This window comes from Salarias fasciatus, chromosome 20 (assembly GCF_902148845.1).
Source record: "Salarias fasciatus chromosome 20, fSalaFa1.1, whole genome shotgun sequence".
In the NCBI taxonomy this organism is placed as follows: Eukaryota; Metazoa; Chordata; class Actinopteri; order Blenniiformes; family Blenniidae; genus Salarias; species Salarias fasciatus.
In genome coordinates this window covers 31,753,022-31,770,735 of record NC_043764.1, presented here as the reverse complement: position 1 = coordinate 31,770,735, position 17,714 = coordinate 31,753,022, and the positions used below count along the sequence as shown (strand labels likewise).

General features: G+C 52.3%; 1 protein-coding gene across 1 annotated transcript in view; it reads left to right on the top strand.

Annotated features, from left to right (window-relative positions):
• Nucleotides 1-11,258, top strand: part of lamb2l (laminin, beta 2-like) — a 36,244-nt gene extending 24,986 nt beyond the window's left edge. The window contains exons 13-35 of the mRNA XM_030119806.1: nucleotides 131-210; nucleotides 296-452; nucleotides 1,815-1,955; nucleotides 3,040-3,201; nucleotides 3,292-3,413; nucleotides 4,053-4,173; nucleotides 4,358-4,550; nucleotides 4,655-4,798; nucleotides 4,920-5,151; nucleotides 5,248-5,411; nucleotides 5,482-5,706; nucleotides 5,916-6,130; nucleotides 6,207-6,303; nucleotides 7,210-7,582; nucleotides 7,656-7,840; nucleotides 7,959-8,203; nucleotides 8,285-8,500; nucleotides 8,577-8,721; nucleotides 8,793-9,000; nucleotides 9,571-9,712; nucleotides 10,211-10,387; nucleotides 10,470-10,635; nucleotides 10,806-11,258. Of these exons, the coding sequence (XP_029975666.1) occupies nucleotides 131-210; nucleotides 296-452; nucleotides 1,815-1,955; nucleotides 3,040-3,201; nucleotides 3,292-3,413; nucleotides 4,053-4,173; nucleotides 4,358-4,550; nucleotides 4,655-4,798; nucleotides 4,920-5,151; nucleotides 5,248-5,411; nucleotides 5,482-5,706; nucleotides 5,916-6,130; nucleotides 6,207-6,303; nucleotides 7,210-7,582; nucleotides 7,656-7,840; nucleotides 7,959-8,203; nucleotides 8,285-8,500; nucleotides 8,577-8,721; nucleotides 8,793-9,000; nucleotides 9,571-9,712; nucleotides 10,211-10,387; nucleotides 10,470-10,505 (3,780 nt within the window). The 3' untranslated portion in view covers nucleotides 10,506-10,635; nucleotides 10,806-11,258. The remainder of the gene's footprint in view (nucleotides 1-130; nucleotides 211-295; nucleotides 453-1,814; nucleotides 1,956-3,039; nucleotides 3,202-3,291; nucleotides 3,414-4,052; nucleotides 4,174-4,357; nucleotides 4,551-4,654; nucleotides 4,799-4,919; nucleotides 5,152-5,247; nucleotides 5,412-5,481; nucleotides 5,707-5,915; nucleotides 6,131-6,206; nucleotides 6,304-7,209; nucleotides 7,583-7,655; nucleotides 7,841-7,958; nucleotides 8,204-8,284; nucleotides 8,501-8,576; nucleotides 8,722-8,792; nucleotides 9,001-9,570; nucleotides 9,713-10,210; nucleotides 10,388-10,469; nucleotides 10,636-10,805) is intronic.
• Nucleotides 11,259-17,714: the final 6,456 nt, after the last annotated feature.

Genomic DNA, 17,714 nt, shown 5'->3' with positions numbered 1-17,714 from the left:
AGCTAAGACAAACCTGCAGGGATCGGCCTTGAGAAGGCTGGTCTAAAGGCCCCCTGTGCTCACAGTGGGTGGTAGTTGGAAGCCTCTTGCCCCGTGGCCCTGTGGGTGAGGGTCCTCTCTCTCTCTGCAGCCCGAGTACTGGGGCCTCAGTAACGACCTGGTCGGCTGCAGGCCGTGCGACTGCGACTTCGGAGGAGCCTTCAACAACAGGTAGAGACTCCTCACCGCAGACCGTCACAGGATGGAGGAAATGTCTGAACGGCCGAGCTAAACCCCCGCCGGCTCTGGGTTTCAGGTGCATGATGGACAACGGGCAGTGCAGCTGCAGGAGGCACCTGATTGGCCGACAGTGCTCGGACGTGCAGCCGGGGTATTTCTGTGCGGCGCTGGACCACTACAGATACGAGGCTGAGGAGGCGGCGGGACACTCGCCCAGCGACCCTGCTCTGCCGGTGAGCTCCGCCGGAGTTGTCAGCCCAGCACACGTCCTCTTTCTAAATGTATTAACCTTTATTTACACCGGCCGTCCCATCAAGACACTGTCTCATTGAGAGAGTCCTGCTTTAGTCTGAGTCCAGGTCCAGGAGGTATCTGCTCATCTGGTGAGGGTTTAGGTATTTCCACCGAGGTGAGGCTGTCCGGCCTGAACATAGCTAACTCCTCCATGCTAACGGCGTCATGATAGCTGTATCGGTTTCTTTTTCACGGCATGACTCTGGATTACCCAAGAAACTGTTCACAACTCAGTTCAGTTCAGCTTTATTTATGTAGCTCCAAATACGACACCGTCACCTCAAGAAACTTTAACAGAGAAAACCCAACATTTCGCCTTGAGCGAGGATCAGTGGAACGGGGACTTTCTGCAGAACCAGACTCGAAGCTCCACATGAACACACTAATGTTCAAACACAACACTGATGTCCTGGAGGTTTTCTCCCGTATCCCGTCCTGATGTTTTCGTCCATGACGGAGCTTGAGCTCATCCTGTTCTGCAGCAACATCTCCATCTTTCCAACCAGTTTCTCCTCCTCACTGCCGTCCACCTACTTTCACCCTGTTCAGGCTCAGCAGACCCCCCCCACCCCCCCACCCCTCTCTTCTGGCTTCCTCTGCTTCCCCATTCAGCCCTCCGGGCAAGCACAGGCAGTCCACACTGCAGGAATGCGTGGAAAAGAGACGACGAGCAATGACTTCAGCGTGTTATGAAAGGAAAAGCAGCGGTGCAGAGCGGGGGGGGCGTCCGTCTCCAACACACGGTGTTGACTGCAGGAGGACAGCCGTGCGGGCCGGGGGCCGGGGGCGGGAAGCATGGGAACCATCGGGACCTGCTCACCGGCTTCTGGGCAGAATACAACCCCTCCAGCTGAAGTGACCCATAAAACAAGCACACAGATACCAGGCTGTCACCACTAATTATTGTTATGGTGTACACATTCCACACACACACACACACACACACACTGGATCTTGCGCTCTGTGTTTCCTGTGTCACCCTGGCAGTTTGAGCCCAGCATGCTTCTCTCTGCTCTCGGTTCTCGGTGCAGCCGTGGCCCCTTTAGAAGTAGCAAGTCAAAGCACGTGCACCCGTCCGTGCACTGGCGCCAAACTCAGCTCAGCAGTGGAAGCTCAGCGTTTTCTGACACTTTAGTTTGTGTGTTATTATTTGAAAAGCTGGTATGGAAATGGAGTTGCACTTCCTGTTGTCTTTGGTTCCTTATTCGGAGTTATGTTGCGAACTCGGGGTTGCTGCTGGTTTTCCTTCGGTGCAGTCAGACGTACAGGATGCTGACTCCTCTCTCCTCTCCCGTCTTCAGGGCAGCGTTCGTCCTCAAGCCACCAACGACTGTGTTCAGCACCTCAGCAACCAGCTCCGGCGGCACCGGCGGCACCGGCGCATCACCAGCCTGCAGCAGCACCAGGCGGCGCTGAGGCGAATCCGCCAGCTCCAGCAGACGGTACCACTTCTTTTTCTTTACTTTGAGGGAGTCAAGGTTTTGCAACCGCAGCAACAGTTTTGGCAGAAACAGATTAAATCTCCTTCCTGTTTTGTTTTGAGATTCTGAGAAATCTGAATGATCTGCCGTCAAGGTGTGTGAGCTCAGAGCTGAACGAGTCTGTGTTCGCTCAGCCAGGACCCGATCAGACTTCAGTCCAGTTAAAACTCTTTATATGAACTATGTACATAGACCAGGTTTGTCACCCGCTGCCGTTACCAAGTAAACACACAATAGTTCCAGTGAGAGCAATGAAGTCTGCTCACATGGGAACTGTCCGGAAAATGCCGGGTTTTTTCATGGAGATGAGGAGGAATCAGACTGAATGTTTTTTTTAACATGCCACCAGGAATATTTGTAGCAACGTAATCTCTCTCCTTCATTCCTACAAAGAAACATGAGTACTGAACACCATGTTGAGTGAGGCCAGGCTAACCCCTGGCGGCTAGCGTTAGCGTCTCCTGTTAGCTGCATGTCGTGGCCTTCAGAGGGTCCAGTCTGTGTCTTTCTCCCTCTCCGGTTCTTTTCGGAGGTCATTTCTTCCTCTTTTGCCTCGTTTTTATGCACTTCTCTGGGTGATGAACTGACTCTTGTCGAGATGCGTCATTCGTCATTAAATATGTGTATTTCACTCTAATGAAAGTGAGTGTAGTGTAGGTTTTTTTCTCTCGTCCTCCTCAGACCCGACACCTTCACACAGGCTGTAAAAGCTCAGGGGTTCAGAGGTCGCGGTCATGTGTATGGACACTACTTGGCCGGTGGATGCTGCTTCACCTAATTAAAGTCCTTCCTGTCAGATGAATCATATCAACCCAGAGTCGTCTAGTTGACATTTGACCTCCAGTGCTGGTGGTCAGGACCACCCGGACTGAGCGACTGGACCAACAGATGAAAGTTCCACTTGATGCAGTAACGTTATTAAAGAACTGCAGCTCATTAAGTGTGGTCAGTGCCGCGGGCGACTGAAGGTCCTTGTTTCCGTTCACCGGTCTCGTATCTGTTGTTTCAGTCAGTAAATGAGCCGCTGTGTGTTTCCTCCCTTCAGCCGGACGTGCGGACCGTCCACAGGGAACACACTCCCAGCCACATGGTCACCTGGACCGGCCCCGGGTTTGCTCGCGTCAAAGACGGCGCCGGCCTGGTGTTCACCGTCGACAACATCCCCTACGCCATGGAGTACGACATCATGATCCGCTACGAGCCCGAGGTGCGTGGGCGCCGGCGCCGCGGCCGGCTCGGCGGTCTGAGCGGTTTAATGACGGTGTTTGTGTGTGTGTGTGTGTGTGTGTGTGTGCAGTCCACAGAGAACTGGGAGGCGGTGGTCAGCATCACCTCCGTCATGCTGCCGTCCAGCCTGCGCTGCGGGAACCTGCTGCCCACCGAGCAGCTCTACACCGTCACGCTGCAGCACCACAACAGGTGAGACGGCCGCCGCAGGACGCGCCGCGGCACCCCAGACCGCCGGGAGCGCTCACACCGTCGGGAGGCTGTCACTCCGACGTGCCCGGGCCCGTGGGCTCTGCCACAGTCTGCCCGGGTTTGCTGGAAAAGCCCCGGGGCTTCTGTACTCCTGAGGTACTGATGTAGATCTCCCCGATGCTCCCTGCAGTAGGGAGGCAGCGTGAGGATCCGGTGCAGCTTGGGTTACTCGCTTTGAGAGAACAGGGTCTTTTGAAAACAAGCGGAGTGATTACAGGTTCTGGAAGAGGCTGGCTGTAAACCTTTCATCCTGTTTTACTGGCTCCAGCTCTTTCACTGACATCTGTACCGTCATGGAAAGCCTCGGCGTGAATATGACAGCATGCTGACAGATTTACACATGTGGGTCAGGACTCCGGTATTCTGATACGTTCCATTCAAATCAGTATAACATTGAATAAACAAGAATATAGAACAGAAATATTCGTGCGGTCCACGGCTCTGAGGCCGTTTCCATAATCAGTCTTGTTTAGCAGCTTCTGAGCGCACCGATCTGGCATTGGTTTGTGTTTCACTGGAAGAGCAGTGTGTGTGTTGAGTAGTAAACATGCGCGAGTGTCTGTGTGTGTGTCGTTTCAGGTACATCCAGATGCCCAGGCCGTTCTGCTTCGAGCCCAGTAACCGCTACGTGGTTTCCATCCGGTTCCAGCGTCACGGAGTCTCGCACAGACACCTGACTGCCTTCATTCTCATCGACTCGGTGAGCAAACACACCTTTCCTTCCTCTGAGAGCGGCAGTGAACGAACCTGCTGCACATGCGGCGATAGCTCCCTCTAGTGGAGGCTGAAGCTGAAGGGACGCTCCAGTCAGTACCAGACTCTGAAATCCCTCAGTAACTTCCTGCTTTTCTCACATATTTGTCGTTTTTCTCTGATCTGAGTAGCTGGTGCTGATTCCCAAATACACCGAGCTTCCCGGTCTCCATGGCGGCGACCCGGAGGCGGAGCAGCGGCGGGAGGAGATGATTCGCTACATGTGTCTGGACTCCTTCATGATCACTCCGATGCCGCCCCTGGCGGAGATGTGCTCCAAACTCATCTGCAGTATCTCCGCCATCATCCACGACGGAGCGCTGCGTCAGTAAACCGCCCCTCCCGTCCAGCCGTCGCTCCTGTTGAGGTGGCTGACTCTGGTGTGTGTGTGTGTGTGTGTGTGTGTGTGTGTGTGTGTGTGTGTGCAGCCTGTCAGTGTGACCCTCAGGGGTCTCTCAGTGGGGAGTGTGACAGGGTCGGAGGTCAGTGCCAGTGTAAGGCTAACGTGATTGGTCGGCGCTGTGACCAGTGTGCTCCGGGGACGTACGGCTTCGGAGCCAACGGCTGCACAGGTGAGGCCGTCACCTGACCCCTGGGGGCGTGGCCTGTGTGTGACCCTCAGAGATAAATGTTTCAGACAGTGAAACATTCAGCTGTGGGACGTCCCTGAGTGACCTCTGCCCTGTGCTCCAGCCTGTGCCTGCCACCCCGAGGGGTCCCTGAGCCACCAGTGCGACCCGGCGGTGGGCCAGTGCCCCTGCAGGCCCGGGGCCACGGGCCGCCAGTGCTCCGACTGCCAGCCGGGCCAGTGGGGCTTCCCCAGCTGCACCCCCTGCCAGTGTAACGGCCACGCCGACCTGTGCGACCCGCGCTCCGGCGAGTGCAGGGACTGCCGGGACTACACGGCGGGACACCTGTGTGAGCGGTAAGCCCGGTCCCGGTCCCGGTCCCGGTCCCGGTCCCGGCCCCGGTCCTGGTTCGGCCCGGTCCAGTGGTGTAACGCCTTCTTGGTCCCTCCCAGCTGTGTGGACGGCTTCTTCGGAAACCCGGTGCTGGGCTTCGGGGAGCACTGCCGGCCCTGCCCCTGCCCCGGGAACCCCGGCTCGGACCACTTCAACGGGGACTCCTGCCACGCCGACCACACCACCAATCAGATCGTCTGCAGCTGCAGACCGGGCTACACCGGTGAGCGCCGGCGCCGCGCCCGCTCGGTTTGAGCTCCTGGAACGCCACGGCTCACACTCTTCTCCTCAAGGTTCCCGCTGCAACCAGTGCGCCCCCGGTTACTATGGCAACCCCGAGCAGCCCGGTGGGCAGTGCCTCCCGTGCAAGTGTAACGGCAACATCGACACCCAAGATCCGGGGTCGTGCGACCCCAGGACCGGCCAGTGCCTCAAGTGCCTGTACTACACCGACGGCCCGGACTGTGCACACTGCCAGCTGGGTTACTACGGCAACGCCTTGGCCCACGACTGCAGACGTGAGTGAAACACAGCTCACCCAAACACTGCTGTCTCTGGAGGAGCTGAGGTTAGGTTCGCTCTCTGCTGCAAGGCTGAGAGGCTGGAGTCAAATTACGAGCACTGGAGGATGCTTCAGGGTGGCTTTGGAAGACTTGCTGATGATGCAGTGATGGACTGTATTGAAGTGTGTGTGTGTGTGTGTGTGTGTGTGTGTGTGTGTGTTCAGGCTGCACCTGCGTGACGGCCGGCACCCTGCCGTCGGCGTGCAGCGACGGGCGGTGCCACTGCGACCGCCTCAGCGGGGCGTGTCCCTGCAGGTCCAACGTGACCGGACACAACTGCGACCAGTGCGCCTCCAACCACTGGAACTACGGTCAGGACGGAGGCTGCCAGCCCTGTGACTGCCACCCCCAGCACTCCCTGGGAGCCCACTGCAACATGGTGAGGAGGAGGGGCGGGAGGGGCGCCACACGCTGGAAGCATCAAGAACAGCGCCCCGTTCACGTCTGCTGTGTAGTTCACAGGCAACTGCCACTGCCGGCCGGGCTTCGGAGGGAAACACTGCACCGAGTGCGAGCAGTTCCACTGGGGAGACCCGTCGGACCAGTGCCAGGGTACCCGGAACCTTCTGCACGCCTTCTGCTGAATTACCGTATTGGCCCGAATATAGGACGACTCTGATTATAAGACGACCCCATTTTTCAAATATAATTTTGTGAAAATAAAAATATGTTGAAGAAAATAAGGTTACTCATAAAACAACTTTTTATTGCACAATTATTCTAGGAAAACTCCCAACAGAGATAACATTTCATGTGATTTGAGATCAAGAAATATTACTGCAGTATTAAATAAAAAGCCATGTTGTCTTTCTCAAAATCTGAGGCTGTGACTCAGTGAAGCAACAAATAACCTCAAAGGTTCAATAACTGCATTAAATGATGTAAATAACTTTATAACCATCAAATTTAAGTTGTATTCAACTTCATGAGCATTAATAATTCAGTCTAATATATCTTGGCGGCTTGGCAGTGGTTTGTTGACTCTGCTGTTGAACCATCAGTTTAAAGTTGGCATCAAAACTTCTCCTCTGTTGTTGCTCTCTTGTCTAGCGTTCAGCGCCTTCATTCCAGATGGTCGCATTCCTCCATTTTTCATCAGATCACAGTGACCACAGAGGTCATCTTACTGTGACGCTTCGTTCGCTTCCTGGTCACCGGTACTTTGGCTCCATCTAGTGTTGCGAATGTGTAACAACACTCTAGTCCTCAATTATAGTGCGACCCCATTTTGGAGAATACAGTTTCTGGAAAAAAATCTCGTCTTATATTCGGGCCAATACGTCATTTCAAAATGAGCTGAGTGTTACCATGGTAACCTGAGAGCCTCGGCCTCCTCCGTCTGGATGGGAGTGAGGTGGACCGCGGCTCCTGTACAGAGTGACGCCTGCTTCCTGATGTTGCCTGTTCCCACTCCCCCGTCCCCCCCCCCCCCCCCCCCCCCCCCCCCCCCCCCCTCAGAGTGTAACTGCCACCGTCTGGGCTCAGAGATGGCTCAGTGCGACCGCTCCACGGGGCAGTGCGAGTGCCGGCAGGGCGCCGCCGGGAGCCGCTGCGACCAGTGCGCCCGCGGCTTCAGCGGCCAGTTCCCCCAGTGCGTGCAGTGTCACCCCTGCTTCCAGCTGTGGGACGACGCCGTGTGCCAGATCAAGCGGGACCTGGAGCACATCCAGTACACGGTGCAGAAGATCCTGGAGAACGGCGTGACGCCGGGGGCCGGGGACGCGCGCATCCGGGAGCTGGAGAGGAAGCTGAAGCAGGTCCAGGATCTGATCGGCTCGGACGACAGTGAGAAGACCCACCAGCTGATCGGGCAGAGCATCGACGACCTGAGGTGGGAACGCCGCCTGCAGGCGTGCGTCTGAAACAGGAAGTGGGATGGTGAACGACGCTCGGGTGTGTTTCAGGGCCGAGATCGCGCTGACCGACGGGCGCCTCATGGCCATCGGCCGAGAGCTGAATGCAACGGGAGAGGAGGACAGGCTGCTGAAAGACTTGCTCAGCGAGCTGGAGAAACAGCTGACTGACGTCAACAACACGGTGGCCCTCAAGAAGGAGCAGCTGGAGGATTACCTGACGTCAGGGTTCACAGGTAGCGCCGCTCACTCTTCTTCACGTCTCCGTCCTCCAGATGTGTTCTCATGTGCATCTGAGCCACAAACAAAGACAAAGTCGTCCTGCAGCCTTCAGACGCCTGCTGCTGTTTTCAGATCAGTTCAAGAAGGTGGAGAAGTACCACCGGGAGTCGAAGCAGGCCGAGCAGAGGTGCAACGCCTCGGTGTCGGGGAGCCTCAGCCCGGTGGGGCGGTCCAAAGAGACCCGGGCGCTGACCGAAGCGCTGCTGGACGGCAGCAGGGACAAGTTCCTGCGCGCTCTGGCCGCTCAGAACAAGTCGCTGAGCGAGCTGCAGGAGAAGGTCCGGGACCTGGAGAAGGTCTCTGGTCTCAGTGACAAGGTGAGCGGAGGAATCACTCAGGAAGCTCCTGCTCTTCTCTGTTCCGCTCACGTGTCTCTGGGTTCCGTTGTTCTCCTGAAGGTCTGCGGGGGTCACGGCAGTGCCGGTGTCAACGGCAGCTGCCCCGACAGCCGATGCGGCGGTGCCGGTTGCCGTGACGACCAAGGTAACCGCGTGTGCGGAGGTGAGGGATGCAACGGGACGGTGAGCGCCTCGCGGGCGGCGCTGAACGCTGCCCGGAACGTGACGGACAGCCTGAACTCAGCTCGCCAGGAGCTCCAGGACGCCTCCAGAAAGGTGCCGAGTCCGCCGGAACCCGGGACACGCCGCGGCGTCTCCTCACGGGGATTCACTTCTCTTTCCTCACCTGCAGCTCCAGAACATCGCGCTCCTGACCCAGGACGTGAAGAACCAGGCCACGAGTGCTTTGGAGAAGGCCCAGAAGAAGATGGACTACTTCCAGGACAACAACAAGCAGCTGAAAGACCTGATCAAGAAAGTGAAGGACTTCCTCACCGGTAGGTGGGCGATGGGGCGCCTCCTGCAGGCCGGACCTGGATCTGAAGTGTTTCTCGGTGCCTTTTCCCAGAGGAGGGAGCCGACCCGGAGAGCATCGAGCGGGTGGCCACCCACGTCCTGTCCATCCAGCTGCCCCTCAACAGGACCACTCTGGACAGCATGATCGCTCAGATCCAGGACAGTCTGTCCAACCTGACCGGCGTCAACCACATCGTCAACCAGACCTCGCAGCACATCAGCCAGGCCAAGGAGCTGCTGGACAAGGCCAAAGACGCCAAGTAAGCCACGCGCACCACCCATTCCTCACCAACATCAGCCTCTGATGGAGCTCATGAGGGGAGAAAGGGCCGTCAGGCTCCAGATTATTGATTTCTAAATAACCCAAGTTGCTGCATTTTTAACCAGATTCCAAACAGAAGCATCAGAGTTTGTTTAACATGAATCCACCTCTGGAAAGTTCCTGGTTTGAAGCAAAACAGCTCAGCTTTGATTGTTGGATCATAACCAATCAGTTCGTTTTGATTTAAGAAACTTTTAATTCTTACAATGAAATCAGAATGCTGCATCCCCGCCTTTCAGTTCAGAACTGATAACCCAGAATAAAGAAGAATGCACTCCAATACTTCAGAAATCACATTATTGGATATTAATCTGAAGACTGTTCAGTAAATGAACTTCTAGAAGAGAAACGTCTGATGTTTTCCTGTTAGATTCCTGCTGCTGTTAGTGTGTTTGATTACAGGTAAATCATCCAGTGGAGAAGTTTCTGTAGTCTGAGTCTTGTTTGCGTTGACCCGTTTGACCGCTCAGTGAGCGTCTCGTCTCTGAAATGTGGCGGCGTTGTCCAGGAGCCGAGCGGAGGGGGTGAAGGACGCCGCCAGGAACACCCGGCGGGCGCTGGACGGAGCTGAGAAGGCCATCGAGAAAGCCCGGGCGGTCCTGAACGAGGCGCACAGCAACCTGAACCGCACCAGGAACGCCACGGCCATGGTGCTGAAGCAGGCCGGCACACAGCCAACACACACACAGACACACACACACACACACACACACACACACACACACACACACACACACACCCACACACACGCACAGTCTTGTATTTCTGTCCTTGTGGGGACCGTCCATTGACTCCCATTCATGTCTAGCCCCTAACCCTGACCCTTACCCTAACCCTAACCCACACCACAACAAAGCCTAACCCTAAAGAAATGTTTTTGCACTTTTACTTTGTTCAGTAACAACAACATGGTCAAGAAAACACTGTTTCTCCTACTTAGGACCGGAAAAAGGTCCCCACAAGGCACGTCGTTCCACGTTTTGCTATCCTTGTGGGGACATTTGGCCCCGACAAGGATAGAAATACAAGAACGCACACGCACGCACGCACACACACACACACACACACACACACACACACACACACACACACACACACACACGTACGTTCGTAATGGCTCAGTGTTCCCACCACCGGTGTGTCCTCAGGTGGAGGACAGGCTCCTGCAGCTGGAGGACAATCAGATGGACGTCATGATGCGTTTGATGAACCTCTCGGCGGGAGTGGAAGCTCTGAGGAACAAGGCGGAGCAGAACAGACAGATGGCGAAGGACGCCACGGCGCTGGCGAACAACGCCACGGCGCTGGCGTCCTCGGTGGGACAGGTGAGCAGAAAACCCTGGAGGGAAGGCTGAGGCTGTGGCTGCGTCGGGAGCAAAGGGTGGAGCTGTCACTGGCGTCTTGCAGGGCCTGAACAACACGAGAGGAGGTACAGGGACCTGAAGCAGAAGATGGACCGCCCTGGGCGGGGCGTCCGGAGGGACGGGCAACGTCAACCAGAAGGCCCGAGACATGAAGAAGGAGGCGGAGGAGCTGCTGAACAAGGCCAAGAGCGGCATCAAGCAGCTGGACAGTGAGTAGCCCAGCAGGACATCACAAGTACAGTATTATAAAATGAGTAACAGTGGCAATGTCAGCGCCGACGGTTTGAAGCGGTGAGCTGAGCGTGTGTCTCATGACGCCGTGACCTTCCTGGGCATGAGCAGGACTCACATCCGGACTCCTCTGGTTTCTGTCCCGCAGAGCTGGAGAAGAAGTTCCGGAACAACGAGCAGCGGATGGAGAAGCAGCTCCTGGAGCTGGACGAGCTGCGGAAGAACGCCACCGTGGCGCGGGACGAGATCCGCGACCAGGTGCAGAAGTACAGCAACTGTCTGTGACCAGCAGGGGGCGGGGGAGGGACTGGAGACCCAGACCACGAAGACCTGGTCCCCTGAGTGGACTGACGGAAACATCGCTGGACAGAGAGGCCGATGGCCGACCAACACACTGGAGAAATGGGTCACATGATCTTCTCAAGGACATTGTGTTTTTAGTATCTTCAATAATGCGACGTTCCCTTTGAGACATAAGTGGAAACCTGAGATTTTCTTATTCAACTTTGTGTTTGTTGTTATAATGAAAGAACACAAACTCAGTATTGTTAAAATGTATCCTGACATGATGGAGGGGAATAAATTCAGTCAGTTTATGGGAGTCTACCGTGTGTGTGTGTGTGTGTGTGTGTGTGTGTGTGTGTGTGTGTGTGTGTGTGTGTGCAGGTCGTTCAGAACGCTGTCTTTATTTTTTGAAGTTGATCATTATTTTAAATGACACTACAGTATATACATTTTCTTAACTTCATGCAAATAATATGCTCCCACCCAAAAGGTTTTCTCCAGAGTCATTTCAGCCCTCTGAGACAGATCTTTCTCATTGTTAGTTATGGAAACCTTTAATCTGTTCATCTTCTGTCTGAAACTCAGAAATCAGAACCTCCAGGATTCACAAATATGCTCCAGGATATGAATGTCAGTTCACAGTATGAATGAGTGTGTTTGGTCGTCTGTCACACCCAGTCACATCGATGTGGTTTGGAAAACTCCAAACATGAGAAAACAAGATGGACTCCTGAGACCCAAACATGGATTCGTCAGTTCAGAGACGTTTTACAGAGAAAAACCAACAATTCACCATGAGGGAGTAGAGGAGGCAGAGGAAAGGAACCTGCAGAACCAGAATCCCCTCGCCCCTCGCCTCTGTGTACCAGTCATCCTAGAATCCTATCAGAGGCCTTCGCTTCTCGCTCCTGGATGTGGTTACTCGGCTCAATAAACTGACCTAAAGCGACACCATGCCCACTGCCCCCGCCTCCCGCTCAGCCGCTGCTTAGAGGAGCAGCTCCTGGTCTGGAGGCGGCTGGTGCTCTAAGTAATCTCCATCGGGGATGGTGCATGTGCTGGATTATTCCAGCGAGGTCCACAAGCTGGCGTTGGAGGCCGGGCGGCCTCACGGCGTTTTGTGTTCCACATTCATCATTGGTCCTACCGAGAGGCTGCAGGACACGCTGGTGCCGCTGAGCCTGCCGCAGAACTTGGACGGTACCATCGCCACCTGAAGAGGCGGTTCTCCACGGCTCCAGTGCTGAAGGTACCGGGCCTGGAGCTGGGGACTGGGGAATTACACCCCAGGAAATCCCAACAATTTAAGTCACACAGGTTAAAAAGATGCCACCGGGGCAGGGAGCTTCCAGTTAAAGCTAATTTATTAACAAACACTTCCAAAAAACAGAAATGTAACAAAGCTCACACCAGCTGGCGGTCCAATCAAGAAAAGGAGGACAGGGCTTGTTGTGTCCGTAACAACTTTAAAATAACGAAAAGACGGAGATGGAGCTTCCACATTCTTTACTGTAGGATGGCAGATTTCAACAACAGCAACATGTATCACTCCTCCTACATAGCTGTGAAGTGCGCTGTGAGCCACCAGAGGGCGAGAGTGTGACTGCACTTGGTTAAATAGTCCAATATTCCTCCCCTTTTAAATTGAATGGACAATAACACAGAATGCATACAAAACAATCCAAACAAGTACGAAGTGTACATGAAAGCCTTTTGTTTTCAACCCCCCCCCCCACCCCCCCCCCCTCCCCCTCCCCCTCCCCCCGTGTGATTGAATACTAACATGTCATAACAACTTGACATAACAACAACATGAGGACTATAAGTCCAGTCTCTCGGGGTGGGGTGGGGGGGTTCTGCGCCTTTCTGGATAACTCCTCTGGACTTCGCAGGATTTTCATCTGGAGCAAGAGCCTCTGCTACAGCTGACGTGTTGATGGGGACATTACCGTCATCGTGGGCCGTGTCTGGAGATGATACTCTCTGGTTGAACTAGAGATGTTCCGATACCATTTTTTGCCTCCTGATACCGATTCCGATACTTTTACTGTTGGTATCGGCCGATACCGAGTACCGATCCAATACCAGTACATTATAAAATAATACCATGCCTCGCCTGCATGACTGTCACATGATCATCTCTGTGGTAAGGCCTGGCTCAGGTTAAACCCTCTAAAACATGAATCAATACAGCAAATTCAAGCCATTTATTTTTAAATAGAAAAGTATAAAAAACAGCAGTGCAAATGCAATTGAACTAAATCAATTGAGTAATAATTATTTTCAATAACTTAAAGTGCAGCCCCAATATTTTTATATTAAAAGGGGATTTAAATAGAATATTAAACAGTAGTGCAACAACTTAAATCTAGGAATATATGTTGTTGCATTTTCAAATTAAAGTGCAGACACAATATTGTAAAATGAAGTCATTTAGATAAAACAGTATAAATAACAGTAGTGCAACAGTAACTTCATAAACAAATCTAGAAATTTTTTTTTTTTAATTGGGGAGCAAACATAACAGTAAAATGAACAGGGAAATTAAATAGAACAGTAAAAAAAATTGTTCAACAGCAACTTAAAAGATTACTTTCCAAAATGTTACAGTCCAAAACCAACCTATGAAGTCACATTAAAAAAATAAAAATCCAAAGAGCAGAAGCTGCACTCTAAACAAAAAAATAGGCTTCTTTAACGGCGCTGTACGTCTGTCACCTGATCCATTCTTCTTCTTCTCAAGAACTTCAAGTTACAGCACAGTGGCGCAGCAAAGAACTGTGTCAGAGCCAACGACCAGCAGATGGCGGTAGTGCAACCAACGGGATGCAAGCTGCCGTAAAACATTACAGAAGAAGAAGTGTCAGTGCTAACGGAGCTAACGGAGCTGACCAGTAAATAGATAACTAATTTAATTAATGACGTGGTATCGGATTGGTACCTGGACTCCAGCACTCTCCGATACCGATCCCAGCATTTTCGTCAGTATCGGCGCAATTTCCGATACTGATATCGGAATCGGAACAACTCTAGTTGTACATCCAACATCTGATCCACTTGACGTCTCCATATTTGTTCACCAACATCAACCGTGTACGTCAGTGGTCCAGTCCTTGTTATTTTTCCTGGGGTCCACTTGTCTCCTCTGTAGTCACGGGCCAGGACATCCTGTCCAGTCTCAAAGTGTCTAGCCTGACCCTGTCTGACGACTGACTGAGCTGCTTGTTCTGCACCTCCCTCTGCAGACTTGGTTTTAGGAGATCAATGCGGGACCTGAGAGTCCTGCCCAGGAACAACATTGCAGGTGCTTGGTTTGTAGTTGAATGTACAGCGTTTCTGTAGACAAAAAGGAAGTTGTCTCGCTTGTGTTGAAGAGGAATGTCATCCTTCTCCATCGCTTTCATGGACTTTTTGAATGTTTGCACAAACCTCTCAGCTAATCCATTCGTAGCTGGATGGTGAGGTGTTGACTTAAAATGCTTGATTCCATTTTGCTTCATGAAAAGAGCAAACTTCTCTGAAGTGAATTGCGGCCCGTTGTTACTCACAATTTGTTTAGGAAGACCATTTTAAGCAAAAATTGACCTGAGAACACTTATAGTCTTTTCTGAAGTGGTTGATTTCATCTGTATCACTTCTGGTCACTTGGAATTACAGTCAACAGCAATCAGGAACACTGAGTTCATAAATGGGCCTGCAAAATCAATATGCACTCGTTGCCATGGTGCTGACGGCCACTCCCAAGGGTAAAGGGGTGCCTGTGGTGGTGCATCGGCCGCCAAACATAGCTCCTGGCTAGACTCTTCATCTCAAGGCCTAGTATACTCCCCTGTCGCCGCGACAGCGTTCCTACGACGTCTACGTCGAAGCCCTACGTCGGGCTACGCTGGGGCTTGACGTGCACCTCCCGAAAATCGTGACTTTGTGTCAAGGTGACGCATGGTGACGTGAACGTCGAGGGCTGTGATTGGTCCACTTTCGCATTGTTTATAGAATAAAGTAGAACCCACCCGGAATGCTTTTCTGATCTGAACAGTGCTTCGAGAGAAATTTAGATCCAAAATTGAGCGGCGCACATCTCTATACTGTTAGCAGTGTTAGCACTGTTAGCAATGTTAGCAGATGGGGCTATGTTTATAGCCGCTCCTAAAACAGCTTAAATCGTCCAAAAGCTCATTAGTTTCACCAATATTTCATCATGGTCCGCTCACACCACTCCTCCACGACAGCCCGGTGTTGCCAGATATGTCATATATGCAGATATATGTTCGGTAAGTGCACGCGGGTCTAGTTCCATATGTCTAGAAATCTATGTCTATAGATGTATGTCTAGGTAAAGCCGGAGCTACGGAAGCCGCATTGTTGTTGTGACTGCTAGTGGCTTGGCGGTAAAATTGCAGAGGATGGCGTTCCCTTGACGCAGAAGCAAGATATGTTCAGTAGCGGCGTAGGGTTGCTGGCGTAGGAACGCCGTGGTGGCGACGGGGGAGCATACTGAGGCCTTTAACTGTGCCAAGGTGTCCTTCATGGAGAGTCTCTAACACCCTGGCTCGAAGTTTTGAGGGAACTATGACACTGGAGCCGCACATTAGAGTTCCCTGACAGATTGAGAGTTGATCTCGTCTTGTTGAAAACTCTGGGAACAGAGGGTCACCATGAATTGACCATCCCCGCATTATCATTTCATACACTTTTGACAATGTGGGTCATTCCTGGTGTGTCTCTGTATTTCAGAATTTGTCACTGGCAGCTGATCCACCACTGCTGTGGGAACACATCTGCTGGATCTGGATGGGGAGTGTTTTCTCCTTCTGTCATCAACAGTGTCAGACGTGACAAACCGTCAGCGTTACCATGCTGTTTTGTCCCTTTGAATTCAATGTCATATGAGTGAACTCCAAGGAAAAGTGCCCAACGCTGTGAGCGGGCGGCTGACATTACTGGGACTCCTTTTCGGGGATTGAAGATTGATATCAGAGGTTGGTGGTCTGTCACAAGTGTGAACCTTTGGCCATAAAGGTATGGTGGAACGGCTTCATACCCCACACTAGACTGAGGGCCTCGCGATCGATCTGCGCATAATTGCGTTCTGCGCTTGACAGTGATCTGAAGGCAAACGCAACAGGGCGTTCAGACCCATCTTTCATGAGGTGTGACAGAACACAACCAATCCCATAAGGACTAGCGTCACATGCCAGTCTGATGGGTCGCGCTGCGTCGTAATGGGTTAGCAGTTAGGGGAGGAATTGTAGTTGATAAGGCCTAAATATGACCTCAGCTGCGACACATTTTCCGGTTTTGGTGCCTGGAGCACAGCTTCAATTTTCTCTCGTGATTTGTGTAAGCCGTGCTTGTCAATTATATGTCCACAGTATGAGATTTCACTCCTGAATAACTCACACTTATCTGTTCTTGCACGCAGGCCATACTGGTTTAACCTGGCGAGCACCTTACTGAGATTTTCTAGATGGTCATCGTCATTCTTGCCTGTTACAATGATGTCTTCAAGGTAACACTGTGTGACTGGGATGCCTCGAAGCACTTGAACCATGGCTCTTTGATAGATCGCAGGAAAAGAAGCAACACCAAAAACGAGCCTATTGTATTGAAACAGACCTTTGTGAGTGTTGTCAGGAATTTCTTGCTGAATTCCTCGACCTCCATCTGTAGATAGACTTGGGCAAGGTCAATCTTAGAGAACTTTTCCCCTCCTGCCAGCAATGCGAAGATGTCGTCAATACGTGGCAGGGGGTACTGCACAGTCCGCAGCACAGGGTTGACGCTCATTTTGAAGTCTCCACATATGCGAACAGCATCCGCCTTCCCTTTCTTCATCACAGGAACAATAGGCATTGCCCAGTCACTCCATTCAACTTTTGACAGGACGCCATCAGTCACCAGCTTCTGCAATTCAGCTTCCACCTTTGGACGCAGTGCATACGGCACCCGACGGGCTTTGTGGAATTTTGGAGTTGCGTTTCATTCAACTCAATCCTTGCCTTTACCCCTTTTAGCGTGCCTATGCCATCTGCAAACACTTTCTTGTGGTTATTGAGCAGCTGTGACAGTCTCTCTGTGGCGCTGTGTAAACTTTTGTCTGTTCGAGCCAAATGTAGAGCTTTAATGTTGTGCCAGTCCAATCTGATCCTTCTCAACCATTCTCAGCCAAAGAGCGGCGGTCCTCCATTTTTCAACACATACACAGCATCAGTTGCAGAGTTTTACCCTCATATGTCACTTTCACTCTTCTTTTGCCTGCTTTTTCACCCATGTAGGTTTAATGCAGTATTGGAGGCCTTTTGCAACGGTATGTTGGGGAACAGTCTCTTGTAGTCGACATTTGAAATAACAGACAAGGCAGACCATCGAGCTCCATTTTAAGGTTTATGCCAGACACATCTGGAGTGATCCAGATTATTTCCCTGTCGTCATCCAGCCAGTCCAGTGCTATCTGATTCAGATGTAGATCCACTTTCACGTGTGGTCACATTATGCACCTGTCTGTCTCTATGCCTTGGCTTTCTATTTTTGTTTCGTTTTTCTTTTTGTGCTTGATTGTTGCTGGATCTCTGTCTGCAGACCCTCTCTATGTGTCCAGTTTTTTACACTTTCTCCTTACACCAGCAGTCCTTTGCATTTTGAGATGTTTTGTCACATCTGTAACACTTGTGTTCTTGTTGCCTAGAGTCATTCATTGACATTTTGTGTATGCCAGTGTCTACAGCTTTCTTCTGTAGCTCCAAAGCGTCCTTAGCTGCTGTCTCCATTGATA